Source organism: Trachurus trachurus (genome assembly GCF_905171665.1).
Source record: "Trachurus trachurus genome assembly, chromosome: 21".
Classification (NCBI taxonomy): Eukaryota; Metazoa; Chordata; class Actinopteri; order Carangiformes; family Carangidae; genus Trachurus; species Trachurus trachurus.
The window spans coordinates 9,234,951-9,255,087 of NC_139899.1; the positions used below are offsets into that span (position 1 = coordinate 9,234,951).

The 20,137-nt window shown below is 41.2% G+C and overlaps 2 protein-coding genes across 3 annotated transcripts in view; one reads left to right on the forward strand and one right to left on the reverse strand.

Annotated features, from left to right (window-relative positions):
- Nucleotides 1–784: 784 nt before the first annotated feature.
- LOC311005028 (eIF5-mimic protein 2-A-like) lies at nucleotides 785–10,966 on the reverse strand. The gene is made up of 12 exons (XM_083997311.1): nucleotides 10,429–10,966; nucleotides 9,611–9,684; nucleotides 8,066–8,242; nucleotides 6,455–6,549; nucleotides 6,298–6,363; nucleotides 5,992–6,127; nucleotides 3,342–3,451; nucleotides 2,920–3,090; nucleotides 2,424–2,570; nucleotides 2,044–2,182; nucleotides 1,739–1,861; nucleotides 785–1,490 (listed from the first exon to the last, which is right to left on the reverse strand). Exons 2-12 carry the CDS (start codon nucleotides 9,672–9,674, stop codon nucleotides 1,459–1,461), a joined length of 1,260 nt encoding a protein of 419 aa, XP_083853437.1. The 5' UTR covers nucleotides 9,675–9,684; nucleotides 10,429–10,966; the 3' UTR covers nucleotides 785–1,458.
- Nucleotides 10,967–11,252: 286 nt separating this feature from the next.
- myo1b (myosin IB) overlaps nucleotides 11,253–20,137 on the forward strand; it is a 59,770-nt gene continuing 50,885 nt past the window's right edge. The window contains exon 1 of one of the 2 annotated variants that reach the window (XM_083997307.1): nucleotides 11,253–11,720. The gene's annotated coding sequence lies outside the window, so the exon portion shown is untranslated. The remainder of the gene's footprint in view (nucleotides 11,721–20,137) is intronic. The other variant, XM_083997309.1, reaches the window with a different exon arrangement.

The window sequence follows — 20,137 nt, forward strand, 5'->3', positions numbered from 1 at the left end:
TTCCATTCACAATCATTCTGCTTCCTCTTCATTCACATAATTGTACTTCATATAATAGCTCTGCTTCATTCAAGGCCTGGGTGACCATGCCATGGCTCCTGCCAAAGTTACATAATTTTCTTTTTTACTATACTAAAGAATGACATGAATGGATAATTGAATGCAGAGATGATTGTGCTGTTTGAGGTTCAGTTCAGTAAAAAGTATCTAATACAGAAATGTTGCTTTGGGAAATCTAAATCGAGCTAGCTGACAGTTAAACATCACTGGTCAGGGATGGGGTTAAATACACTCAAAATTCAGCGTTTGTTTGCAGCATGCTGTTAAAATGAGCAGCCTGTTTTTTCTAGACTTTGTAAAATGACTTTTCCTAATGAATGTGCATGGACCTCCGTTTTCATAACATCTTGAATCACCATCTCACTCTCATTTTTGCATGCTTGACTGAACCATAATTACCATTTAAAGTGGGATAGGACTGAAGTGAATGAGATCGTTGTTTGCACCTCAGGTCACGCAAGCCAGGCTGCCTTTCTTGATTACTTGATTAGGTGAGGCCAGAGATCAGGCAATGAAAAATTTCAAGGGAACATAAGTTGGTATGGGACACAACAAATGGATTTCCTTGAACCTCTCCATATGACTGGCTGTATATGACTGTAAAATATATGCTTTCTTTAAATTGCTCATTATTGTTGTCTTAATGTGTTAACACTACATTAGTTAATTTGCCTCTACTGTATGTACCCAGTATTAACAAATACGACAAATGGAAACCATGAATTTATATTTATTTTAAAAAGGTTAACCTGCATGGTAAAGGAAAACAAAAACAAACCAACAAAAACACTACAAAGCAAATGTGGTTCTGTTACTTAAGATGTATGGAACAATTGATTTGAAATTCATTGGGCACTGCAACACAGCTCCATCACAAACAATGGAGACAGTATCTAAAAACTGGGAATAAATTCTGAGTTGTCACATAATTGGCAGAGACGTAAAATGAGATTACAAAAACAGTTTGCCTTTGAGAGCACCAAGATATCATGGCTATACAGATAGACCTCTGGCAAGTAAGAGAGCCATGACTAAATACAATGACTGTGAAATATGCCTTCAAAAGGAACTCTCTTTCCAAAAAAAAAAAAAAAAAAAAGCACCCCCTCCCCTTTGTTACATGAAAGGGGTTTCAATCTATTTAGCTAACTGTGGCACTGTGACTGGCTCCTGGAGAGTATAAAGGAGAGTACAAGTTTAGACTCAGGCCCAAAACATGTAGAAAATAAAAACAGTATTAAAGCCCTTCTATAACAGTTGAATTAGATATGAGGAGGTAGAGAATAGAAAAGGACAAAAGAAATATAGACAGGCTTCTGTAACAAATCATTCTACTGCATCTGGGTGCTGTGTTTATGTAAAAATATAAATCAAGGTGGTAGTTATCGTGAGTGGCACTCAGTCTGCCTCCTCTTCCTCAGATTCGGACTCTGGAAAAAAAAAAGAAAAAGGAAAGAAAAGAAAACATCAGTCATCACCCTCAACACATCTGCATAGGAAGCATTACTGTCAAATATCATGGAGATAGGAAGGAAGATGCCAAATAGAGTGCATACATCAATAACATCAGTTTGTTATTTGTGCCGGATAACAATCTGATGAGATCAAACACGCAGTGGCAACCCACAACTGTGGGAGGTAGAACCCAGAAAAAAAGAAAAGTAACAAAGGTGCAAACCTTCCTCTGCATTCTTGAGCCATTCGACAAACTTTTTCATCTGTTCAAGGAAAACGCTCTTTCCCTTGGCTGAGTGGGCGTCGTTGTACCACTTTAGAATCGCTTCCTCACTCAAGACGTCCGCTTTAAAGAATGTACAAAGAAAAACAAAAATTATAAACTATGTCACCGCAACAGCACAGATGCATCTGCAAGAGCTCGTCGCCAAGATGGTTGATGGGTCATTCACATAGCTTTTAACCCCCCCCCCACTCCTTACACCGATTGCAAGAAAAAGGAGTCTTATTAAATAAAAATGAACTTACATTTGTAGAGCAGAACAACAATTTTCTGGAAGGTCTTCATGAAATGGATGTTGTCATAACAGTACTCCTGGATCTTCAGCAGAAGGGTGAGTTCAGCGAAGCCCTGGGAGGTAAAAGCCTTCAACAATGGGCTGTATTGCTGAGAAGGTAACAGAAGGAAAATTCACACAATGAGTGGGAGTAAGGTATAAAGTAAGATATTTTTATTATTTATTTTATTACTTCAACTGCACTGATTGAATGGCTTCAATGAATCAACTATCGTGCCTGGATTTTGAAACATCAGTTTAAGAGTGACATCCAAAAGTTTCTTTAGATCGCACGTTGCCACGACTACCATAGAATCGAAGAGCAGCAGAGCCATGTAACACACGTGTCACCTTTAAATGTTTGATGGCTTGTTCTGTGACCAGCTCCTCCTTCTTGTTCCACTCCACGGAGCTCATTACACTGGACCAAATAAGTCCTATCATCGTCTGCTCCGAGATGTTGTTCTTCGTGATTTCCTCTCGGACGTAGGCAATGATCTGTGAGGCCAAAGACCGGAGATGTAACACATACTGTATTATTAGCAGAGCGGGTGAGCCGATGTCAGCATATGCAGATGTACTGCTTATCAAATCCTGCACAAGTCTCAAATACGAGCACCCTGGCAGAGTACAGGGGCTTATGGGAGCAGATAACATGTTGAGGTTGAGTGGATTTCTGCAACTTGTCATTGAATCACTGCACTGCATCCTCTGCAGCACTCCTCAAGACAAAGGGGGGGGGGGGGGGGGCAGAGGTGAAGTACAAAGCAATCTTAAGTGGTACCCTCAGTGTTGTCATATAAAAGCAACTCTGTGTAAAAGAAGCTCAAAATGCAGCAAGGCTTACATCTCTGAGGGGGTCCCCACGAGACATCTGCTCCTCAAGCTCCTTCTGCAGCTCCTTGCGAGCACCTATGGACTGTTGGTTCCTGGCAAAGTCTGAAAGCTCCTTGAGTCCAGCGTCTGTGAAGTACTTTGAAAAGTGCTCACAACTGCGCTTATTTGCAGGGAACAGCTCCTGAAAGAAACAAAAAAAGGCACGGATTCAAGTACTGGGAAAGATCCTTTCCAGCAAACAAGCTTTGTTCATTAATTGAGTACTGGATGCCGCAGTAGTTTGTGGTTTCATGCTGATGATGATTCATTTTACTTTCATGAAATGGTTTTATTTAGAGAACACAGACACACTGTCGATCCTTTTCTGCATTGAGAAGCAGAATACTTCACCAAAACCGTGTACACATTTAGAATTTAAGATATCACTCTCACCATGAGCCTGTTGTCCATGCCAACCTTTCTGAGACTGGCAGAAACAGAGTTGATGTCCTTTTCAGAAAGCCAGGATTTGAAGAGTTTCACAGCGAAGCATGCTGAAACACCTGAACAAATGCATCAAAATACGAGTCATCTGTTGGTAACAGACCTGCCAGGATAATGTTTAGGCCTGACTAACACATTGGTAAACACAGCTCAACAGGATGAGATTAGACTGGTTTTAACTGGATCAATGCCTCAAGGCGCAATAATGCAGTCGACAAAATAAGTTTGCGCCTCAGGTATATTAAATGTACACTGCTGTCTGAACAAAAAACAGTACAGGTTCATCGAGCAGTGGCAGTTCTGTGCAATACAAGTAAGGTGATCTTGACTCCATCTGCTATCTACATCTCTATTATGTCCAGGACTGACTCAGTGAGTGAGTGGCCTAATGCCAATCCAGTCTCTCCACACTCCCACTTGAAGACGGTGCTTTAGTCCACAGGAGTCACACTCGTAGCTGTGAGGGGTCTCTTCAATCAGCAGAGGGAATTAGGAAGCTTTAGGCCACCCTCACCTTTCCCAGATGGAACCAGAAAAATTCTTTGTTACCCTGAAGGTATTGTAGAGGTAGGTGTGGGCACTCACTTTACATTCATGACATAGTGAGCTCATCATCAACATTATTCGGAATAAATTTCACTCCCATGCTTTTGCCGCATTTCGTTGTCATGTGTAAATGATGATTCTATTAAATGTTCAAACATCCTTTGGAAATAATCAAATACATGAACTCATTTGGAGGTTTGTAGCAATTTGTCCATCCCTGACTCAGAAGTGATGCTGCACTTGTCTTGGGGGAATGTGATTTTCCGGCCTGCGTCGATGCACACAGACAAGTGCTGGAGTTTCCTCATAGGTTGTCGTTCTTTCAAAACGAACTGGCACAAAAAAGGTTTCTATTAGGGCGACTCTGCTCTGTTCAGTCACGTCAGAGAGACGGAGCAGCACTTTGTTACCCAAACAGAGGCTGTGCACTGTGTGAGAGACAAAATAAGAAAGATGTTCTGTCGGCTTTAACTTTCTTTCCGAGTGATCGTTTTACAAGTACATATAGCCAAAAGAAGAAACTCCAAAAAGGCTGTCACTTGCCTTTTACTCAGAGTAGCTTCAATCTAGTCACTCTAGAATAAAGGCCTGATTGATGGAGCGGCCTTCCGGCAGAGGCCCTCTGAAGTTATGTAGTGATTTTCTTCATGCTTTCTTTGACCCAACTGTCCCTGGGAAGAGCAGTGGTTCCTAACTCCTTCCATTTGAAAATTATTGACACCACTGTGCTCCTGGGAACACACAAAGCTTTAGAAATGGCTTTATAAACTTGTCTTGATCCATGTTTGACCACTGTTTTATTGCATTGGTCTACAAGGAGTCCCTTGGGCTTCACGGCATGTGTTTTGTCCCAACATCACAAGGATGAATTAAAGCAAACAGGTACCAGGGAGCTTTCAGTTTTCACTTTGACAAAGTAGATTCATATGCAATAAAGCAACCTTATCTGTTTTAATTCAAATCTACTCACGGCAAGGTGTGCCAACACTGGAGGGGTCTATATACTCTCTGAAACTACTGTGTGAATGTTTATATATGCAAAAGTAGTTATATTTGTAATGTTATTTTAAACTCTAAAATATCAGTATCAGTATTGAGCTCAATAATCACGAATTGATTGGGTTATAGGTGATCATTTGCTGCGTTGCTGGATGACATTTTGCAAAGAATCAACTTTGGTGCCATCTAACAATAGCTAGAAAGGTTAATGTGGATTTTCCTGAATGTGAATCTTGTGGGTTGGGATTAGTTCAGTTATTACAAATGCTCAAGTCATTCTTAGTATATTCATCTCCATGGAAAATGTGGTCATGAACAGCACTTCTATAGCCCCTTTCTAGTGTTATTGACCACTCAAAGAGCTTTAATGCAAAGACAACTATTGATTTGAGGGAAATAATTAACGAGAGAAAAGCAAATGAAAGAAAGGGAAAAAGCATCCACCCCATCATAACTGTTGAACTTTGCTAAGCAAGCCTGTGAGTGGTGACATTCTCCGTTTATCAACACATAAGGAACAATAACATCACAATTAGGATGTTTATCCCAGCATAGGAACCATCCAGTTTCCTTTATCTCATGATTTCCAAAACCATACAGTTAAACTGCACTGTATATGCTTCATGCGTTTTTCTCAGAGTGCAAGTGATATAACAGACCTGATTGCCTTAAACTCTGCTATTCATAGCCAAATGTAGGGCATTTACCGGTATGCAGACATAATGTAGAGGTATATGTATGTCAATTTGCAAAATTGTTTGTAAAAATGTAAGGGAATCACTAAGTAAATGAAAAACTAGAGGGTTTTTTTTAAGAGATGTGGGAGGCAGAACAAGAGTGAGAAATAGAGCAAGAGGGTGGTGTTTTCACAGAGTATAAAGAAATCAATACTAAGATTGGTAGAAAATTAAAAACACAGGAAGGTACAAAATGATTCTATCCCCTTTTTAGATCTGCATATTTCATCTCAGTCCAAGTGCTTGTACCTGCAGAACACATCCGCTAAACCACAAAAACACAAGCATGCACGCCTACGAGGTAGAGAAGTACATACCTTCTTTGACCAGGTTCTCATTGAAGAGGCTGATGAGAATGGCTGCAGAGATGTTGCCGTTGGCAAGCAGGATTCCTGTTAGCATGGCCAGCTTGTTGCGCTCAGACTCTGTGAAGCCCTTGAGAAACAGCAGCAGCTGCCACAGAGCAAACATATAAACACAGTCCTTTATGCCTGATTCTGACTTAGACATGGAATTTGTGTTGGAATAAAATGAGCAGAAATGTACAGAACTTGACCTTGACATGCGCTATATGGTCGTGCAAAAGACATACAACAACAACAACAAACATACATACAACAAACCTTTTTAATCTCCTCTTCAAATCCTTTCTCCAAGTATTTGTAACGCCTGATGAGCTTGTTAAAGACCTGAAAGGAAACACAAAACATGTTAAATAGTTCTGAAAACTAAAATGTTTTACTTTCTTTAACACTGCAGAGTGAGTAAGACTTTATTCACCTGTGCATATGCCTGCATGGTCTCCATGTCCTCTTGTGCTTTGAAGAGACAGAAGTCTGTGCATGTCATGTCATCCAAAAAGGTTCCCCCGGGGGCTGTAAAGAAGGACATTTTCTTAATTCTGAGTGTTCTGGCTCAGAGGATGATTACACATTATGTCTGCAGTTGTAAGATACTGAAAGAAAATTATTCCTTTTTTTTTGTGTTTCAATTGTGGTAGCTATGGTATCAAAAGGCAAGACACCACTTCAGGCACTTGATTCCTTTTATACCGGCTAGTTTAGTCTGATGATGCATATATAGTAGTATTAAGCTGTATAACTGTTGTGAAAAATGACTTCAAATTGATCACAATTATTTAACACAAAGGCTGACCACTTAACTGAGAAAGTATAAGAACTGCCCTTAGGATCTGTCGCCCACTGCGCTTTGCTCATAGTGGTAAAAGAAATCATTACTTTCCCAAATGCGTATGCTCATGAGCTACCCACTTCAAGTACAGTACGCGTGCGTCTTCTCCTTCCAACTAACGTCAGCCTGTGATGACTCAACTCAAAGCTGGCGACATGGGTGACACGAGCGCCAACGCTAAGCCTCAGGCTTCATCCAGACTAATATGTTTTAGTGAATCACTTTTGTTATGTTTACGCCTCATCTCCTCCTTGGGTCTTGTCAGTCGTGTTTACCAGATTGTGGTGAATGCAGCATGGATGGTGACCAAAGGTAACAGCATCAGTTTCTTTAATCGCTTGGAACACAGCCACACTGCCTAATATAAAGAGTCCATGGTTCCAAAAAGAGGCTGATGAGTGCGAAAGTAATTGTTAGTTAAAGAGTAAAAGTTTGAATTTTTATAATCTTTTTTTTTCTTTGACAAGGTCTTAACTTTAAATGTGCTGCACTATTAAAGCATGGAAGTTGTTTTGTGATAAAGACAAGCATCTTTTTTTGAGATTTGAAGGACACACACAGATAAACTATTTTCTGAATATTTCAAACAGCTGAATTCAAAGCACACATCGCTTAAATGAAATGATTGAAAACATCCTTTGAAAAAAAAAAAGAAATCACATACTGGCTTTAAAACAGAAAACAAGTTCCCCAAAAATCTGAAAATAATATCCTCCATTTTCTACAGACAAAATGAATCACTTTAAATAATGCTAAGTCATTAAACTAATTGCTGGCATTACCTTCGGCCACTGAAATTATTGGTCTGCAGTGTTTGCATTTGATTTGGACACAAAACTCTTTTTAGGTATAAGCTGCTCTGGTTGAGGCTCAGTGTTTGTGTTTGTGTAATCCACAGCGCCAGCTTAGCTTTGAGTGAAAGCTGACTGATGTTAGTTAGACAGGGCGGAGGGACATGACTGAACATGTCTTCTGTGTTTATTTATCTATTTTAATGGGACAGTTGTGAATTGTGGAAAGTATTGAATGGACATGAGGAAGATTAAGTCGGCGAGAGTTTCTGAATGTCGTTTTTTCTTCTTTTTTGGTTGAGTGCCCAGTCTGAATGACAATCACACACACAAAAAAAGCCAATGATTGGTACAACTACTTTGCTTATGGTTTTGTTTAGGCAGATCAATAAAGCTTCCTGCTACTTACCGAGCATTCCGCCAGCCACCAGGATGTCGAACAGAGTCTCGGCATAGCGTCGGTAGTCAAGTTTGGCACCAGAGGCATCGAGGAATTTTGCGACAGCATCCAAGTCAGTGCCAGTTTGGTTCAGACCTTGTACGATACTTTCCTGAAACTGGGAAGGATCAAACCTTTCCTTTTCATCTGTTGAATACAGAAAACATTTTATCCCAACCACTTACCGATGATCTTATGATTCATAAAGACACATAAAGCCAAACTCATCATGAAAATACACACAGATTCACATATTTTCTTCTTAAGGTATGTTATTTTTCTATGTTATATTTTCTTCTTAAGGTTATGATCCACTATGGATCAGAGGGGAGGTGGTGGAGGACTACAAATACCTAGGAGTGGTGACTGACAACAGACTGGACTGGAAATCTAACACCGAGGCCGTGTACAAGAAGGGGATGAGCAGACTCTACTTCCTGAGGAAGCTGAGATCCTTCAACATGTGCAGCAAGATGTTGGAGATCTTCTACCAGTCTGTTGTTGCCAGCGCCATTTTCTTTGCTGCTGTGTGTTGGGGCAGCAGCATCAGAGCCAGCGACACTAAAGCCGTTTTCCCACTAAAATTAGCGGGTCGACGCGGGTTTTTTAAACGCGGGTCGACCCGCTAACAATCGGCATTTGGCCCCTTTCCCAACAGACTTGATAAGATCATCAAGAAGGCTGGCTCTGTACTGGGTCTCAGGCAGGAGACCGTGGTGGAGAGGAGGACGTTGAATAAACTGTTATCCATCATGGACAATGACCAGCACCCTCTCCATCACACAGTGGACGGACAGCGGAGCACCTTCTCACACAGGTTGCTACAGCTCTGCTGTCGAAGGGACAGATACAGGAAATCTTTCCTGCCACATGCCCCATCACACTGTATAATAACAGCTAAAAAACTACTTTATTTTCTACACACAGTTACACACATTTTTTACTTTGCACTAAAATCAACACTGCCAATTAGTTGTATACTTTTGTACATTACATTTGATTTTATTTGCTATTGCTATTGCTATACTATATGTTGTTGTTATCATCACCGTGTGTAATGCTGCTGCAGCACTGTCATTTTCCAGCTTGGGATCAATCTATCTATCTATCTATCTATCTATCTATCTATCTATCTATCTATCTATCTATCTATCTATCTATCTATCTATCTAGACTAGACTAGACTAGACTAGATTGCAGTGTGAGCTTACTCTTCAGTGGCAGAAAAAAAAAAACAGACTCTTTTTTTAACCGTTTTGGACCAGATACGCATCTTTGGTATGAAATATGTACAAAGGAAAGACTAAAATTCTAAACTAAATGTATTCAGTCAGTGAACTAATCAGCACAGGCTATACTGATCAAACCTTACAATCTTGTTCTTGTCTTTGTGCGGAGGTAATATATAATTTGTTTCCCATGGAATCTGCAGATAGCTGCTAAAAAACGATCTACTAACTAAATATTCAGTGTAATGAGCACAACTGTGTGATTCTTGCCTTCAGGGATTCTTACCTCTTTTCCTTGTTTTAAAACGCTGGCCTGTTAGCGTAGGCTTCTGCTGCCTTTGGTTACTCATAAAAAACTCTCTGGAAACAAAGGGGGATATAAATGAGAACATGATTAAAATCAAAAGTAGGCCTATTTTCTCAGTCATCTGTACTCTCCATCTATGCAAGATAGGTGATACACTTGGCTGAGGGCAACTACTCCTGCCATTCCTACATATAACAGGTCACGACATTACTAGACAATATTCTCAGGTTAAAACCACCATTATTTAGAATTAATCTAAACATCGACTATCGGCATATACCGTAAAACTGGATGAAGGCCCTGTTATTTTGTGTAAAATCGCACAAGCAGTGTGAGGTAAACAAGACAGGGACATGTAGGCTAAGTTACCTAATGATATCATTGATGTTCTTTGGTGCTACAGCTCTAGCTAACATTTCAGCATATTCACAAACGCCACCGTCCAGTTAAATTGGACGTAGCGTGGTCATGGCGAACAACTTAGGACGCCTACCCACCGGCCTGCTAGTGTTCAATATACGACACAAAACAACACGACGTTGGCTGCTACATTGTAATAATGATTTATTATATATGTCTCACTTGTTTTTATATTATATAGGCTAACAGTTATAACCGTGACTTTAGATTAAAGATCTTCGGAAGCACGCAGAGCCAGACCGATGTCCGACTTCCGACAACACCTGGCAGCGCTCACACCGCCTCAGCTTGACATACTTCCCTGACACAGAGCCACGGTACGGATAAATATGTGGACCACCAACACCTACATCCAACCAAAACAAATGCAAACTCACCGAAATCCTCTTTATGGGCAAAAATGATCAGTGAAATGAAAACTAACACCACCGGACTAGTTTCGCCTGTTACAGGATAAAGGAAGTGCTGTTGAACAGCGCGTGCGCAGTAACACTGGGTCTGGGAATCTGGGTCACCACACTCGTGTGGGGGGGAGCAGAGTTCAAAACCTGTTAAAAAACGAGAATATGCTGTCTGATTTAAATAACGTTGGTAAATTAAACAACGGTTGTAGTATTTACAACAATATGGTTGCACATTTACTCTGCCAGACGCAGAATGAACTAATACAAAGACAGCCCGAGTTGTAATTACCCCCCTTCCCGGTGCTTTTCGAAGTCATTTTGATAACGAGTGAATGAAGTGAAGAAATAAAAAAATAAAAAATAAAACTTGAACATATTCAGTTTCCTGACTGTTAGAAAAGAAATACAACCCTTGTATTAACACACGGAAGTTATCATGATATAATAGAAGTGAACAATCGACAAACACATCGTTGCTATTTAGAGTGAAGACACAGGAGGGGGGTGTTGTGCTGTCGGGTGGATGGCGTTTCTGTCTCTGGGATGAAGGGAAAACCTGAATGTTGCGTTACAAGTCGCCTCGTAAAAGTTGGATACTGTTCCAGGAACTTTTTTCGCCTATAACTAAAATGTGTTATTATAACCAGATATGGTGGTTTGAATCCAAAAACCTCTGCTAGTGATTCCACCCCACATATTATTAATTTAGCTAGGCTAGCAAACGGCCAACAGACTTCATTAAAGTTTGTTGTCCTGCCTGAATGTTTGGATAGGCTAAACATGAGAAAGAGCTGTTTTGTTGTTTTTTGTAGCCTATTAAGCGAGGCAAAAGCTTTGGGAAGCTTCCACAATAGGCTATGATTGCGGATTGATTCATAAAGAGCGCTTCATGTGGACAAATAGGGTACAATGCAATGCCGAGAATTCCGACAACACGTGAAGGCATCACATCCCAGTCCAGCCCCCCTCCCGCACTGGAGGTGATTAGGGGACGCTGGACTAGCCCAGTGACGCCGCTCCAGCCGCTCCCTACGCCCGGCGGACCCTCCAGACTCAAGTCCATCCAGAGCTCCATTCAAAGTGCTGAGATTCGGATGAGAGCCACGTCCTGCTCCATCCAGCACAGCAGACACGAGTTGAAGTGAAGGCAGCGGGGAAGGGCTTCAGGAGCCACTCCAGACTTGGAGAATCACTTCTGGGATCCTACTTTTGTCCGCAGAGTGGATTTAGGACAAGAGGGAGCAAGTCTTGCAGAGAATAAAGAGGCAAGTTTGACATCTTCTCCTCCTTGGCTAGATGCTGCAAATGTTTCAACTGCGAGCCTTTTCTCTCTGGTTGGGTTTGTTTTGATCCACTCTTGCACTCGCGGCAACTTTTTTTTTTTCTCAAAAGTTAACTTTGCATGAAACCGTCTGCTTCCCAACTCATTCATTCCTCCTCGGGAGGAGGAGGAGGGGGTTGGGTTTTTTGTTTATCTTTCTTTTTCTTTGTGAACGAACTGTAGCCTAGTGGTTTAGGGATTTAAAAACTTGCACTGCAGATTGTGTCCAAGTTCAATTGGGCTGTTTAGTCTTTGTCTTAGTCCAAACCAAAGCTCATTAAGCAATGTGAATAAAAAAGTGTGATCGCTAATTGCCTACATCTGCGGGCTTAAGCACCATCTTTGTCATTCAGAAATCAAACCACTATCCGGCGCAGAGGGCAGTAGCAGATGCTCTCAAACTCATCGCGAGTTCAGTCTTTTCAGATGCTGTAGTCATCAACTCTGCTGCACAGCCAAAGCTAGAACAATTAGTAGCCTATTACTAGTAGCCTAGCCTATCATCAATGTGGGAATAAACAAACAAGCTGCTCTCCTCATTCCATTAAAATGATATCCTTACATGATCTACAATGATCTGTGCAGATACAGTAAAAAGATCAATGGAAGCTGTAAAAGTGGCTTAAACTGCCTGGAGGTGTAGAAGGTCCACTGCCCTCTTTATGGAATAAATTAGGCTGCTGCATGAATAAAACTATTCACCTCTCTGAGAAACATCCCAAAAGTTCCCCCTTGTCAAAGTTGAGTCACTCTCTTACTGCTGGGGTCCCCTGTGGGATCCGGTCTGGAACTCATAGAATCAAACAAAGAGGGGAATACCATTTGGGAAGAAAGCTAACGTGGCTTTTAAGAAAAAAAAGAAGCTAACACTGTAATATCACATACACTGCCATTACATCAGAAGGAAATATGGCAAAACCACAGAACGCCAGTATACCATTGGAAAATAATGCTGTGAAGTCATTATGGAATGCCGCAAGAAGTATTTAGGGCTAAGGCTTTTTACTATTGGTTTTACTGCAATACTGTTTAGCTCAGGCTTGCATGTAAAATGATTGTTAATGCATAAATGAAATGGGATTCCACTTCTAACACGATTTCAGATGTGAGTCATGGCCTACAAAAACTTCTGATTTATGCTCAGTCTAAACATAAATTACTTTTCTAAAGTCCTTGACTTTGACTCTTACTTTTTTTTTACGCAAACTATGAGTATTTACAATTCAGACATATTCATGTTTCAGAAATAATCCAAAACACGACTTCAGTGGAAATGTTGCTTGTTCTGCTTTAAATGTTCCAGTTCGTGGCTTGATTGCCTTGTGATGCAACATTGTCACTGCTTTGAATCCTGCAGCATAATTCCATTTGTGAACTAGAAATCCCAAGAGCATCAGATAAGACCTATTTTTTTATTTTTTTGTAAGGGGATTGTATCTCTCTCTTTGTGGTTTTCCACAAATATGTCCCGCCTCTGTTGGCCTGAGTTTCAGTTGAGAAACCAGATGGGAACTTTATTACCCGCACTGATCAAACAAACAGTGATGTAAGATGACTGTGAAAGGTAGTGTGTGTGGTGAGCCTTCCGAGTTACAGTGAGACTCCTGGAAAAAGTAACAAGCGTTTAGCTCAGACTTGGATGATGACTGTGTGTGTGGGACTGTTGGCCATTCTAGCAGCTCTGCTCAGTGTGAGCTTGTTGGCCTATGTGTTGTAACTACTTTTTCTAATGTGCCAAAAAGGCTCTTCATGAACACCATGGGGTGAGATGCTATGGTCTGATGTGTTGTGTGAAGAGGGCCAAAGTCCCCCGGCCAGTGCCATGGTGATGAATAGTGTTTGCACTTGTCTGCCCCTGAACTTAGTGTAGTGAGGCGTGTGTCTTGTGTTAGCCCTGCATCAACAGAGGCAGACGGGGGCACACATATGCAGATCTACTGATATGACTGGACCTTTAAAAAAGCCTTCAGCAGACTCTCTTACAGAAGGAAACCAGTGGGCATCAAAAGGTCCTCTGAGTGATACATAGTTGCCTTTTGCAATAAAGTATTGTGATTTTTTTTTTTTAAAGAACCATTTTCATGATATTTTGGAGTTGAAAAGGCAAAACTCATACTCTGCCTTTAAATTCACCATCTCAACAGAGAACTAATAGCTACCTGTGCTGTTTGACATGGAACATTTTCCACCCATTCAGCTTAACTACTTAAACTTTATGTCCTCTGCCTCAATAAGTGGCTGTGTGTAATAATGCTCTACATTTTGATTCCGCTCACTGTCGCTTTGTCCAGTACAGCTGCTTTCTCCATTCACTTATTTGAAACCAGGCCAGGCCAAGTGTTTGACTGCCTGTTGTGCAGACATCGTTGAAGCGGCCTACTAGCTGGAACATTTGAGTGTATAGCTACTCATGTAATACAGTAAAAATGTTGCAACCTTGCAGGCCTCTCCTGTGTGCATTTAGAAAAAGCCGATTCGTCACTTCAGAGCTGCTTGTGAGGTTCAACATTGTGAACACTATGGAACAAGAAATAAGGATATCTATTGCATTCATTGTGAGAAAAAAACATCCTAGGAGGTTTCATCAGTGCCGCCATCAGTGTGTGAATGGGTGAATGCGATGCGCTTTGGGTATCGTTGCAGGTATAGCCTAGTAAAGCGCTATATAAATAGGCTACAGACCATTTACCATTTACATTTTTTTTTAAAACATTGCCTTTACCACCCAAGTGGATCCCCAAGATCAGGATGTAGGCCTAAGTGTCAGATTGCTACTGCAGCAACTGTGTGAGAAAACCTGGGCTTGTCATTGTCTAGATCTCTAATCCTTTTAAAGCATGACATGCTAACTGTGTGGATGAATGAAACACGCTTTATGTTCTGTAACTAATGGAACATCACTTTACATTGCTGTTTGGAGCAGCCAGTGTGAAAATGCGTCTAGTACAAAATAAGCCTCACCCTGTTTTGTGGTACAATTTGAAATCAGAAGTAAAGGCTATTTGCTCATTACCTGATCTATCCTTTGTGTAGCCTATAAATCAATTTTTGTTCTTTGAGCATGTTTATAAGTGTGCATAAGGGACATCTTGGCACAAAACCAGTGCTGCTCTATTGCTCATTAACAGAAAAGGAGAATGAGAAACATCAATCCACTCCATTTGTTAAAATGCAAAAGCCCCTGATGACTTGATTTCAAGGTTTTCCTGACAGCATTGCATTTAAAATGAAATAAGCATCCATCAGAGCATACGTGTAAAGAGAAAAATTAAATTCCATTTAGCTCTTTCTCGTTGTGGTAGGCTATTGTGCATGCTGACTCACTGTCACACTTGAGCAAGCCAGGGCCTTCATTGTATTTAAATGTCAAGCTTTTATTTTTTTGGCAAATGCAGTTCATTTCATTGGAGTTGCCATGATAAGTGGATTCACTTACTGGGGTGAAGGGAATTCATGCCAGTTTTTCACATGAAGCTCAACTTGGAGGAATTTGACCTGTGAATCTAAAACCATTGACTGAGAGCTAGCTATCTTGACTGTGAATCCCTTTTGAGGGAATAGCGAGCCAGAGTCCAAAACAGAGTAAATTATTGTAGCTTTATTAGCCTAGCTCCATTGCACCTCTCACTTGTATTTAACCTCTGCTGCCAAAGTATCTAAACCGCTCCACAAAAAAGTAAGCATTTTCAAACAATTATGAGACAGGAGTCAATAATAGAAATAAGTTGTATTTAAAATAAGCTGTGGGAACTCCTTTGTTTTGTTAGCAACTGTGCTAAGCTAACAAGCTTGCTAACTGACCGTTGGCTTGTGACCTTTATGTTGTGTTCGAGACAACTCAGAACTCAGATTTTTTGACCTTTTTTTTTTTTTCAACTGGGAATTTCCAAGTTCCGAGTCTTGAAATCATATTTCAACACTTTTCTTTCTTTCTTTATTTTTTGGTGTACAGTGGTGAGCAGGAGCATTAGCTGCTAGCTACATCCTCTACCAACATAGAGGAACTTACTGATTTTTGCTGTGGCTACAAATCAAACTCTCTGTGTCAAAAAAGACACATATCATCCATTTCTGACATAAACAATGCTGAAACTGAATTGGCAGTTCTTTCATAAGCCCTGCCCACGTGAAAAGCACAGCTAAACTAAACCCACGTGACATTACCAGAATTGTTCCAATTTTGGCAGATCATTTTGTGATCATGTAACACCTAATCTCTCATAGTAAGGAGCTAAAGAAAATAATGGAAGATTGCATGTTTATGTGCTTGTTTTATCCTCGGTCATGTTGACTGCAGCTCTAGGCTAATGTGTTGGATATCTACTAATCTTGATGTGTCTGAGTTGTAGCCTATTGTTAACAAAGAGCAGTGTTTGTTTGGATTAAAGGTTTAGGTTTTAACTAACCCCTATAATTGTGTGACATGGCAAACACAGCTCAACTCGCACACCACTGAGTTAATGAGGAACTGTTTGTGTGCCTTATCATAGTGAATGTCTAAATTATATGCAATCAAATGTGTGCAGTTTTGACAGCGGGTGGAAATCATCAGTTCAGTCATTAAGTTGTGAGATGTCAGAAACGTTCCCAGTCGGTTCGGTCTGTAGCCTAGCGTGCCAGCAAGTGGAGCGACCGACAGTGTTCTCGTGTGCCAGCCTGTGCTCACGCTCACTCACACAGATCTGCACCTGGAGCGATGTTGAGGACTCTGGATTCCAGGTCACTTTCCCAGGCAGCTGCTCGCTCCCTGCCCCTCTCTCTAAACCTCTGTCCTCTCTGTCCCGGCCCGCTCCTTGGCACAGCCCCATGCCCCGCTGCTGCTCCATTAGGGAGAGCTTTAATCTCCATCACTGCCAGCAGCCTGTGATGTAGTGACTCTTCTGCCCTGTGACAATGCCAGCCTGATCTGATGGGGAATTTTCAGTCTATTACACTGCATAATAGATTTTATCATCACTTGTTTGCACATAGACACCACTGTCTTCTCAAACACACAACTCCCAAGGTGGAATGACACCAATCATCTCAGTATATTGCCCACATAATTCTTTGCTTTCCCACAGACCATAGGTCTTTGCAGTATTTGTTGACCATGATGAAAATTTAACCATTTCAAAATTGATAAACACTCTCTGAGCTTTTTAACGTTTAATTATGTACATGCATCCTAACAAATAACAGCTGCCTTATGGGCTCTTTCACCACTTATGTGTTGTGCAAATTTTTGCATGTGAGTGCTTGCACGGTTGTTGACCTTTTCGTGGAGAGACTTTCCTCCTTGCTGAAGGACAGAATAGAGCCTCAGCATAGCCTCAGTCGTGGGCCTTCACATAATATATGTACATTCAATGGTTTCTTTTTTTCTCACACGTTTCCCCAGCTTGAATTTGCTGGGAAATCTAGGTCAGTGTCAGTGGCAGGAAGCAAAGCATGTATCATAATATTGTTGGTGACATGCATTGAAATCCGGGGTCCGGCCCACCCATCAATAATAGACTCAAGATGATTAAAAACTCTCACTCATGTTGTGTTTCTGTAGGGCAACTTGGCTCCTCTAAATACAGCACTTTAATCTGCGATCAAATCCCAATTTAGTTTTTCATCAAGTGGCTTGCATTGAATGTCGATGTTGGATCAAAACAGTGACTCAACAGTGACCTTCTCCTCACTTCCAGCATGCTTGACGTGATCCTGTCAGATTGCTGCATGTTGTGTGACATAAATGGAATTAGGCTACATTTATAAACTTAATAAATTGAATTATGTTGCTGATAGGTGAAAAGCAGACAGTTGCTCCAGGAAGTCTCCAAGAAGAAATTAGTCATAAATTGCTCTGAAAACTCTGTCCGTTTTCACCATTATCATTCTTGGAAGGTTCAAAATCTCAATTCCGGCCCAGTTATATGAAAGACATTTTTTCATTTTTATGCTTTTGTCAGAGTAAATTACATTTCAATGTACAAGATTTAAATTTAAATGACATGTAAACCACTTCTGCTCACCACCCATCAGTTCTGGAGCGCTCACTGAGTTAAGGTGACATGCATCCACACTGGGGGCGTTTGGCCATAAGTTTTGCTACGTCACTGATTCATGAGATTTAGATCTGAGATTAATAGCAGCTAAACCATGTGGGCTCATGATGCCTGCCTCCTAAACATCCATCAGAGAGATTGATTAAATCTCTCTGATATAAAATGCATCAGAGAGATTGATAAAGCGGGGCACTTCTAATCCAGTTTCTGAGTAATTTGCCTAAGGTTCATACGAAGGTCATTTTTACTCGGATTGAAGATAGTGTTTTCTTTTTTTCCTAAATCAGAATAATGGCTGGCTTGGATGTATTTGTCCTTTTTGTGTGGCAAACCACACAAAAACCATCAATGTTTTTTTTTTTTTTTTTAACATTTGCTAGTTATATTCCTCATCCCTCTACCACTCAGCAGTGAGGATAATCCCTTGAGTTTAATCAAGGCTGTCAGGTTTTCTCTCGTTCTCCCACTTTGGGTCCAGTACAGAAAGCAGCAGGCAGCAACTCTTATTAATGGGGCAGTGTCACTGGCTGCCTGGAAGCTAGTTGCAAATCTGGGGTATTGGGTTATCAGCAGAGGAGCTAAGGGCATCCGGTGCCCAGGCCGCAGACAGTCACAATATGTTGTTGGTCTGAATGGCACGGGCGGTCAGAGGCGACATAGACATGTGTTCTTCCCCAGGCTTCAGCATCTGTTTTCTGTTTAGACACTTGTCCGGTCATACCAGAGACTAAACTCAGCACTGTCAGTGTTGCATGTCTGTGCACTCACTGTTGGGCAGTACTGTAGGTTTGCAGGAGCTGGACAGTTCAGAGGGTTTTGCTGAGAAATATTCAGCCATGATCTCATCCGCTGGAAACTTGGTTGTGATTGGCCAGTGAGCTCAGTGCCGGAACACGTAGCTATATGCTCTCATGCGGACCGATGCCCGCTGATGTGGCAACCCAGCGGGATTTGTCTTGGTATGCCCAGCCGCCAGCCCATCCCTATAGTAGTATAGTGACTTTGTGGTAATTCAGTTGACCAATATTGATTGTGGCTGGCAATTATAAACAAAGTACTGGTGGTGTAACAATCAATATTTTTTGAACTTTACAACACATCTTTTTGGGAGGAAGCCCCCCCTCAGTTCCATCAATGCAATGTGTGGAGATTCTCCAACCATTCACAAATGGGAGGGAGTTCTAAATAACCATATTTTTTAGTTAATTCTAAATGTAGTGGTATGTGTGGCACTATAAAAAATACTTCAGGTGGAAAATGTGGTAACCAAAATGAAATTCAATCAATTCAAAGGGATACTTCACCAATAATCGATAATTCACCAATTTTCTACTCACCGTCATGCCAAGGAAGGGTTTGGAGAACTTTCAGAGTTATCAAAATGCTTTTGGAGTTCCAGGGGGGGTCCAGCTGGCAACGGATTTTCATATAATGGCGGCGGATAGTGTTGATTTTTGAATCGTCCAAAACACACACTATGAAACATCCAAATACCTCCATACTGCCCGTCCGTACTGACCCAAATGTCCTGAAGCTGCGACATGTAAAAAGTTGTTCAGAAAAAATTTATTTGATCTCCGTTTTTAGTCAGTAGCTCTCAGTGGCTGCGCAAAATGCGAAATCTCGCGCTACTGCTACAACAAGGCTAAAAACAGAGATCAAATACATTTTTACCGAACAACTTTTTCATGTCGCGGCTTCAGGACATTTGGGTCAGTACGGACGGGCAGTATGGAGGTATTTGAATGTTTCATAGTGTGTGTTTTGGACGATTCAAAAATGAGCATTATCCACCGCCATTATATGAAAATCTGTTACCAGCCGGACCCCCCCCTGGAACTCCAAAAGCGTTTTGATAACTCCAAAAGTTCTCCAAACCCTTCCTTGGCATGACGGTGATTAGATTATTGGTGAATTAGGCTATCGATTTTGGGTGAAGTATCCCTTTTAAAAGAAATGCTCATAAAAAATACACTTACAGTAGTGCTGTCAGGGCAACAACAGCATCTGGAATGCTGTTATGAAGCAGCAGCATGATGAAGCTCTAGTAAAGGATGGCATATGGCACGAGACCACGGGGCAGGTGATTGCTGTTTTATCTCTCCAGAGTATCGGTGACCCCCAGTGACCATGTTTGCAGGAAATAACTTGATTTAAAACTGCATTACAGACAAGCTAAGCAGCTGGTAGACATGAGCCGTCACTGGGAATGTTTTTGGCTCAGTGCCATCAGACAAACACACTGCACCAGTCAGTGGGCACAGTGTAACAGAGCTCAGTGGACTATGGCTCGAAAAGCAAACACATGCCTCTCCCTCTCTGCAGA

Bases quoted from the DNA above. Each gene is read 5' to 3' on its own strand.
- LOC311005028 (XM_083997311.1), bottom strand. From the start codon at position 9,674: ATGAGTAACCAAAGGCAGCAGAAGCCTACGCTAACAGGCCAGCGTTTT. The intron at 8,243-9,610 runs GTAAGAATCCCT...TGTATTCAACAG, and splicing joins TTTTAAAACAAGGAAAAGAG to ATGAAAAGGAAAGGTTTGAT. The intron at 1,491-1,738 runs GTTTGCACCTTT...TTTTTTTTCCAG, and splicing joins GCTCAAGAATGCAGAGGAAG to AGTCCGAATCTGAGGAAGAG.